At 41.2% G+C, this 9,567-nt stretch overlaps 1 protein-coding gene across 1 annotated transcript; it reads right to left on the minus strand.

Annotated features, from left to right (window-relative positions):
* Positions 1 to 4,074: 4,074 nt before the first annotated feature.
* wdr82 (WD repeat domain 82) lies at positions 4,075 to 9,332 on the minus strand. The gene is made up of 9 exons (XM_076268536.1): positions 8,970 to 9,332; positions 8,185 to 8,282; positions 7,641 to 7,707; positions 7,442 to 7,541; positions 6,697 to 6,813; positions 6,341 to 6,496; positions 6,126 to 6,195; positions 5,855 to 5,997; positions 4,075 to 4,351 (listed from the first exon to the last, which is right to left on the minus strand). The coding sequence occupies exons 1-9, from the start codon at positions 9,128 to 9,130 to the stop codon at positions 4,322 to 4,324; spliced, it is 942 nt and encodes a 313-aa protein (XP_076124651.1). The 5' UTR covers positions 9,131 to 9,332; the 3' UTR covers positions 4,075 to 4,321.
* Between the last annotated feature and the right edge of the window lie 235 nt (positions 9,333 to 9,567).

Here is a 9,567-nt window from a genome sequence, read left to right on the forward strand (position 1 = left end):
CAGTGTTTTCAGTTTGAGGCTACGACAACTAAGCTGTAAGAAAGACAGGTAGAGAAAAACTTTTTTACCCACTGCAATAGCACTTTATAATGACTCCCCCCTGAGCAGAGAGAGAGGAATAATTTTAGAATAATTTATGTACAGTATGTATGTGTATATATGTGAATACTGTGTTTGTATGGCTTCTGGAACACTGTAATTTCCCTTTGGGGATGAATAAAATATATCTATATCTATCTATCTATACATAAACCCATGTGACACTAGAAATTGTTACTTGGCACAGTGCACCCTCCATGTTGGCAGGAGAACAAGATTCCTTTATGGTTACTGAGAATGATTATCCAATTTACAAAACCTCTGGGTTTTTGCAATCTTGTGCTTTCACTTATTCAGTCAAATTGAAGGATTTTTCTTAGTAATTTTATTTCACTCGAAACCAGACCAATTCTAACCATAATTTTGAGAATTACCGCAGCAAATCCATTTGCTTTTGACCACATAACAATGTCAACAACCCCTGAATTGAAAATAAACTTGTATGACCAGTCCAGACAAGACCACTCATATTCACACCTTTCTGCTGTTTAATATTTTAGCACAGATTTGATCCCCTTCTTTAGTGGAACTGAGGGCATAATATATTTTGATTTAATGACCTCTACACATCTATTCATCTATGACATCAGTAGAGTATGCTCTGTAGCTTACTCAGTGCATAAATAAATAGCAAAGCCAAAACCCCCTGACTAAAGTACTGAGTATAATGCTTGTCATCATGTTATAAATATGTATTAGTGAGTTTTAATTAAAAAAAACACACAAACATCACCAGACCCTTCGAAGAAGAAGAAAAAGAAGTAGACTGTATGCATGCCATACAGAGAACGGAGAAATTGATACTTCAAAAAGTGTCACTGACAACTCCCTGTAGGCCGATCCATATAGGCAGTGGAAACAGGTCTGTATGTGTGTGTGTATGACATCACTGAGACACCCTCTGTGCTCTGATTGCTGGCAGGTGTGTAATCGATGCTAGAGAGGAGCCACACAGCAGCGTGGACGCACGATGACTAAGCAGCTTGACTCATGACCTCTCACTGCAGCACGCTTGCCAAGCTCCTATCTGACAGCACGGATACGGGGCACATGGCTCTTTCAGCTGAGGGTCACAATCCGTCCTATTCAGGCACTAGTTTTGAGTTTTGGGTATGCTAATTAATTGTTGGACCAAAGGCTTGTGCATGTAATCTTACAGATGTCCAAAGCTCATATACATACACATGGTTTAATTAATACTTTCCCAGAATTATCTCTGGAGTTAGTTCAACTCTCAAGCTCCTTAGAGTACAATAGATGCTATGCATCAGGGCAATACTGTGTGTCAATTGAATAATGAATGCTCACTAGATTGAATTCTCTGTATAAGCACAATAAATAATGAAAGAGAGGGCCAGGACTCAGAAGTGACATTTTATCCTGCTAGTGAGTGCACTTCCACTGCTGGTTTGAGGTGATGGTGTCTGGCTCAGACCTGGGGAGTCAGGCTTACAGTTTTTTCTGAATGCTTAAACACAACTGTGATTCTTATAGAACAATTTCTAAAACTATTATATAGCAAAACCACTCACTGAGTTCGCAAAACAAACACTGCTTTGCACTTAGTTTGCAATTTTGTAACACACACTTTGCACAACTGTAGGCCCAATTCACTGCACAGCACTCTTTTTGCAGAACTGTAAACACAACTCATGCTTTACACTCAATTTCCAAATGATCAACACACTCCTAGCAAATCTATACACATGTATGGCTATTATTTTCACTATTTTGCCAACTCTATGGCACACTTTCTCATGTGAAAACAGTTTTAAATAATTAGTTCACTTTGCAATCAGGCTAAGCACTATAAATAAGCCACAGGTAATGTACAATGGGTACAATGGAGGGAGCAGAGTAAGAAGGAGGACGAGGAGGGGGAAGAGGAAGGGTAAGAAGAGCAAGAAATAGCCCTTTTACAGGCAAAAAAACAGTCTACATGTGGGGATATTGTCATGTCAGGCCTGGATACGGCATTCCACAATATATTTTCCCCTTGGACGTGCCTTGGACTAGGACATTGCATGTGATGTAGACGAAATTTTGAGAGAGACGACCCGATATAGACTGATTTGTTTTGTCTCAGTGAAATTGCTATTTTGTGTTATAAGAATTTTTATAATACACTATTTGTATTTTTATTATTTAAAAATCAAAATGAAATCAATGCAAGTATTAATACATGAAATAGTGGCAGATCTGGGTAGCCTAGCATGTGTGTATGGCACTTACATTGACCAGGATAAATGTTTCTAAGGTAGTGAAAAAGCCCTTAAAACAGTCTAGGGTTCTAAGGGTTAATTTCTTAATTCAGAGCCATGTTACTTACAGCCAAGTACTTGGAGTGGATATCAGAAAGAAATATAGTTTGGCCATCAGTATGAGATCAAATATATACATACAATATTTGTAGTATGTATTATTGTTCTTTGAGTTAACATCATTTGAATAAAACTGATTAAGGTGCATTATCATAATATTTTTTATTGGCATTGACCTATTTATGGAAAATATGTTGGAGTGGCCAACAAACTGACCTGTGTATCAGTGTTGGCTTTGCACAATTTATTGCCATTATTAAAATAGGCTATCCTAATCTTCAAAACTTTTTGAGTAGTTTTCAAATAGTAGTTTTGATTCCCAAGTGCCACCCCAATAAAAAGTCTGGACCCAGCTGGCCCCCCCTATAAAATAATCCTGGCTACGCCCCTGCACACTGGTGTCACCGGGCACAAGTGAAACATTGTCTGGCTATTCGACTCATTCACCTGGCGGCCAGAACGAGGTTACAGGGTACACTTGCCATCCCACTTCAGTCCAGCAGATGGTGGTAATGCACTCCGTTTGCAAACTGGTAAAAGGTTACTCCAAAGACTTTCTCCAGACTGGAATGCTCAAAAATGCTCAAAATGTACCTGAAATGGTCAGAAGGGTTTGAGGATCATGAAAATGTGCCCAAAATTCGCATTCCTAACTCTGTAGACTCAAGACCTTAGCATATGTGGTGAATTTCTGAGCTATGGCCATTAGACTTCAATGGAACAGTCGCTGCCTCTGCACTGCATGAAGGGGGATTTTGACCCCCCCCCCCCCCCCTCGTGCAATCCAGGTTTTTATACAGTCTATGCTCCTGATGAAATATCTTGCTCCGCCATATACAATCTTTTGGTTACTCTGCCAGGCCAGCGAAACCTTTTTCTGTGATCTTTTTTGTTTTTGGCAGTTTGCAAACGGAGCGCATTACCACCATCTGCAGCTGGATTGAAGTGTGATGGCAAGTGTACCCTATATCCTCGTTCTGGCCGCCGGGTGAATAAGGCAAATGGGGCAGCTACTCATGCACACCTCAAAATGTATCCATTGATCGTGTCCAAAACCATTTACAGTACAGTTACGGTGCCTTATATTAGTATATAGAGTGCCTTTTAATAACAACACGGCAGCTATTCACTTGGTCCATTTCTTTTGCCATAGTGTTACTTACAGAAGGTCATGAGTTTCCATAGCAAAAGGTGAAGTCAGAGATGTATCGGAAGGGACCTGCCAGGCTGACCAAAGGGTTGAATATAACTGACAGTACAAAGGTGTTATATTTGAGGACAGGTCTTGTGAAGTAGTTGCCGTAAGGTATTCTCAAAATTGGCAACCTCAGTTCAACATTCAGTTCAGTCCATTGTGTTTGGTACAGCTGGATGAATTTAAACACCATCAGTTAAAGTGGAAGTGCAGCACAATGACAGGCATGGTTGCTGTATGGAAAAGGGAGGATTCCTTTTCATACGTTAAAGTGACTCTCTGATGCTCATGTATGTATCTTCTGCTGAATGAAATCCTTTAATGAATACTATAACTGTTCTTTACATGTTCTGCTAAAAACTGTGTAAACTGAACACATGATGTTACTTGCATTATAGGTATTAGAGGAATGTTTTATCAGCAAGTTGGAAGAGAATGGATTTAACAAATCTGAAACACTTTCAGATTAAATGATTTATTGATAACAATATAAAAAGGAACATAATCAAACATCAAACAACATATGAATCTCCTGATGATAACCTATTTACATCCTTAAGCAAGTAATTCTTAAGTCCAACTGAGAATTGCAACTCCAGGGGGAAAGAAGCCACATGAACACTGCCCCCTCTTGTCTTGGAGTGGAACATCCTGTATTCAGCCATTGTAAGGTGGCACTCGTTCTCCTTTGCAGTCTGAACTGCTGTTAATCGTCAATGGTTGGTAACCAGAAAGCCTGCAGGAAGAGGACACATACATTCAGGCAGATCCCACATTGGAAGCTTTTATGAGCCAAGAGGACCCCTCTGCTTAAAAGTACACTACAGTAATAGTGATACCTAAGTATGGGAATAATTGCAGTTTAATTAAAAAAGAGCAACTTTAAATGGTTGTCTCCGAGTTTCCATTTCCACACAGACTGAGCTGTTCAGGCTTTGCTTGCTACTCTATAAAATTCAAGAAAAGATGTGAATACGTGCAACTTTTAAATGGATGACATTAATTGCTGTTCAACGTGGTAGGGATGTAACGGTATGAACATTTTGGTCACTAAAACCGTGAGGTATTATCGCAGTATTTTTAAAAGTGTTTTCAATATGTTCAGAAAGCACTGATAGGCCTATACAAGCTGAAATAGTTTCAAAAAAGTCTATTTCTGTCATTTGGATTCAATGAGTGAGACCAAAGTAAGTGTTTGAAATAAAACTTTAGGCTATTGTATTCTCCTGATAACGTGAGTGGAATGGATTTAATGTGGACGGCCGCGAACATAAAAAGACGCAGTGGCTACATGATACAGTGTACGTTTTGCGGTGAAAATGAAAATGCCTTTTAAAATCAGGTGTAGCCTAATCCGAATCGCAGTTGAATCCATTAGACAACAGAATCAGTAAGGTACCAGTTTTGTTTCATTGTACCAGGCCTACTGTATGTCAAAAGCAGGCTCGGATGAAGCTGGGAAGGATTAAACACAAGGTTTCCACACTGTGATAATCAACCGTGATAATTATGATATTTGAAATTAGTACCGTAATTTTTATCGTCAACATTTTTAATTGGAGTCTTGTGTCATTTGAAATGTCCTTGCCAGCTTTGCGTTAGTGCTTGTTCTAAGGGGTGGAGGTCAGGCTGAACTCTAAAGCACCTTGAGACAAAGTCATGATGCAATAATAGGCTGATAATTCTGTTTCCGGGTCCAACAGCTTTCAGAGCCGCTTGTTTTACTCCATAGACAGATGTTTTTCCGCTATTCAGAGTAGCCTTTAAAAATAAAATCGTATTTTCTGCGGAAGCCTGGATATCACCCTTGATTATATCATCTGGCTACACAGCTACAGTAACTACTCTGTTAAAGTTAAGTGATTTTGTTTTACCCTCACTAAAACAGAGGTGATTCTGGTTTACAAGTTGTGAAAAACAGCTGGCTGCGTTAGTAAATGTTTTTTTTTTTGAGGAAAAAGCTGACGTCGGACTAAATTGGCGCTATTGGAAAAAACTGTCAGTTATATTCAACACAATTAACATCATACAAAGATTTGACTATACTGAGCACGCACATCCACAGCATCTGCACTCAGGTGGTTTGCGTATATTGCGCAGCACAACATTATTCACAAATTGTTTTCTATGGCAAAGAAAGCAGATATACATATATAATACAGATACATATATATAATTCAAATACAGATATACTGTAAACAAGTTCATGTGAGCATGCAAGAGAAAGTACATTTCTCACCATGTTGGAGCAGGCGCTGGCAAAAGTCATGAACTTGGGGTTAAACTGTAGACAGGTGACGGGTCCTGTGTGTTTGCCATCCAGCAAAGCCACCTTCATCCCACTCTCTGCATTCCAAACGTGGATCTTGCCGTCCTCAGAGCCTAGGAGGCAAGCACAGAAAGGAAACCACTCACTGCTTTGTGTTCTTCAACTCAAACATATATTCCACTGAGCTTATCTGACCACCAGGTGGCTCTACACATCAAAAGATTAACAATCGATGACTCACCGATCATTATAAACTGAGAGTCCGGCGTAAACGAAGCCTCCAGAATCACCCCTTTACTGTTGTTGTAGCCCTACAGAAGTGAAACAAATAAACACCAATACAAATATTATGAAGATGGAATTTAAAACACTGAATTTGATACAGGTGAACAGCATGAATGTATTTTTCATAATAAGCTGTATAATTTTGCCAGGAATACTATTTCCATCTCTTACCCCAAAAGAATGAAGAACAGCCCCCTTGAAGGCATCCAGGAGGCGCAGTGTTCCCCCATTGGTGGAAACCAGGATCAGCTTCCCGTCATTACTAAACTTCAGGCCGGTCCACTCACACGTGCGTTCATAGGGCAACTTAAAAGTGGCAAATGGACCCTGCAGGAAAAGAGGACTTAGTTGTGAAAACCTTCAGAATAAGACAATTTGGTGTGTCGATCACTGTCAGCAGTATTCAATGTTTTATCTTTTCTGTATGAAATAGACTAACGCAATAAAGCAGTCACTTATCACTAGCCCCTTAAAGCATCTGGTCAGGCCATAACTGACCCACCATAAGTCTCAGCCATCATCCTCACCTTGTCAAATGAACGCAAGTCATAAAGCTTCACCATCTCGGAGTTGACCCCTGCTGCGAAGATCAGCCCCTCTGGGTCGAAGGAACACACTGGCTTCCCCTGTAGGTGCATCAGGCCCTGTGGGTAGGGAGAGGAGGTTCAGAGCACTCATATCACTATCAGAAGGCAGATGTTTCAATAAGAAGGAATTGTGCCATTCACCAAACACTACAAGATCATCTAAACCAAAGTCCTTTTAGGCAAGTCCCTCCACTCGGCAGCCATATACCAACGTTTTATGGGCACTCATCGGGCACAGTCTTTGGGTCGAACTGCGCGTGCGCAAGGCTTCACGACACCAATCTTGCTCCAGCGGCGAGATTACAACACATGATTGGCACGATGTCTTCACAACACACCATATGATTGGCTCAATGTATTCACATCACACCACATGATTGGCTCAATGTATTCACATGTCGACGTTTTGCCGAGGAAGGGGTGTGATATGTGTAGACAACGGCCATATTGGCGTGACAAACTAGCCCCATGCATTTCTATGGAGTATTTTTTGAGTGCTGTGTCTCCACATTAGAAAAGTCTCTGTCTAAACTCTGGGATGTTTTTTGTACAAAAAAAGGAGGAAGAAGAAAAGGAAGCATGTCCTGATCACTGGGTTCCCAATTTTCTGAAATCACTTTACTTGGTGGCAGAATGCCCTCCACTCAATGAAGAAATCTGCCAGTCTGGACTGTGACCGACTCACCTGACAGTTCGGGGAGCGGAGGTCCCAAAGTCTAATTGTTTTGTCCAGCGAGCCAGAGATGAAGGTATCATCCACAGGTGACATGGAGAGCGCCACCACCCTGAAAGACCCCGCCAGAAGAAAGAGACCCTCAGATTCACCATCCATTCTCCTTACATACATGCCATAGATTCCAGTTAGTCATCTGGTGAGTCCTTACCTTTTGTTGTGTCCAGGGAAGTACCGGATGTACTTGTTGTCATGTAGAGAAAGGTACCGAATAGTGTCTGCAAAAGGATAATGGTGTTCAACACATAACAGGCCAAAAACACTAGCACAAACAATCAGCACCACATACTAGGGCAGCATGAACTATTGACATCCACAGTGCACAAAAAGCATCATCTGGATTGCCTGGTGACTTTAGCAAGAAGCACAAAGAGCAGGGGACGATGACATGGCTCCACCCTGGGCAAGGCAGAAGCATGTACAGTTAGCTCCAGTAAAGGGCGGAATCACAGACCCTCAAACTGTACAAACAACTACCTCAGACCAGGGTGGGCACGGACAGGCTCCCAACAAAGGCAACAACAGCGCACCTTTGTAAGACCAGACTCACTTCACCATCAACACTGCATGATAAGGCCTACTCCAGAAGCACTTGTCTACACACATGGGAGACATCAGATGACATATCCTTGAGAAGTCAGCAGTAATTAGATATGTTTAAAAATGGCCAAAGTTCTCATAAGAGGTTGACATACCATCAATTTTGTTGGAACTGTAGACAACTGTGTTGGCTGCATGTGTGTATCTAATGAGGTCCACTCCATACTTCTTGCTGTACAGGGTTCGCTTTGGTCTAAGTCAGAGACAACAATGAACATCAGTGACTCAAGCAGATACAAGTACTCCAAGTCTGAACAATCACTGAAATCAACATTACTAATCTTATAGTTGAGTAACGTTACTGTATTTATTACAAGTAAAACGTTAACGTTTGGGCATATCCCACAGGGCAGCTATCTTTTCTGGCCACTGGTATATTGTGAGAAATGTCAAAAACTACTCCATGGGATGCTTTGGACCATACTGTTGGCTATGGAGAGAGGTGTGGCAGCTAAGTTACCAATGGTCGCCACTGCGTAGGCTACTGTGAAAATCCTCGTGCTCATGGGAAATGTTCATTTGAATAGCTAGCTAGCTTTACGCTCATGAGCTAGCACTAGCTGGTTCAGCTATGGAACACGGCAAAACACGCCCAATTTAATAACGTTAGCTGATAAAATATCACTTCTCGAGCAAAACCCTCACTACTGGCAAAGAGTGTCAGTCGAATTTCATACAGTTCAGGATGTTTAGGGTCAAAGAAATGTACAGTACGGCTGCTTGCTAGCTAGCTATCTTACCCGCCAGCTGAAAACCTCAGCTAACGTTTACTAGCTAAGGTTGGTAACGTTAGCCTGCATGTACTATGGACCAACGTTAGTCCTCATGCTAATCTGTCTGATTATGATTCACAACACAATGTAGCTAAAATCCCCCTTACTTTCCCTCCTGACAGTCATATAAGACTATCGAGTCGTCGTCGCTGCTTGATATCACCGTCTCGCCATTCGAACTGAAGTCAAAACAGTTGATTTTGTCCGAATTCTCTCGAAACACCTTAGCTACCCTGAAACTCCGCAACACATTGTCCGTGAGCTTCATGTCCTTTGTGCCTGTTAGGGCCCAGGCCTCCCTATTTATCTTACAATTGTAAGGATGCCAGGAACAGGTATACAATTATTGAATTATTTTTAGAAACTGGATATTTTAATGGTGCAGCGCTGGAGAACAGATGATTCAGGCAACACCAAAACGCGCATTTGATTGTGTCCGCGTTAGCTACCGCTACAGAAGTGGCGGCAGATGAGGCACATGAAATACAGTACCGTGAAGTTAACAACTTCCGGTTAACTGGCAACCCTAACAGCCAAAATAAGAGTCCTATGTCCCGATGTAACCACTGCAAGAAGAGCCTGCCTACACAATCAACCTTCAGCTTAATCTCTCAAAAACAGAGTTTTTGGTGTTTCCAGCTAAAACAGCTATTCCCCAAAAGATTAACATCCAGCTTGACTCAACTTCACTGACCACAACTAGAT

The sequence above is a fragment of the Alosa pseudoharengus genome, unplaced genomic scaffold (genome assembly GCF_046254945.1).
Source record: "Alosa pseudoharengus isolate Yale_2024_CS ecotype anadromous, Long Island Sound unplaced genomic scaffold, YU_APseudo_1.1 YU_APseudo_1.1_scf_5, whole genome shotgun sequence".
Classification (NCBI taxonomy): Eukaryota; Metazoa; Chordata; class Actinopteri; order Clupeiformes; family Clupeidae; genus Alosa; species Alosa pseudoharengus.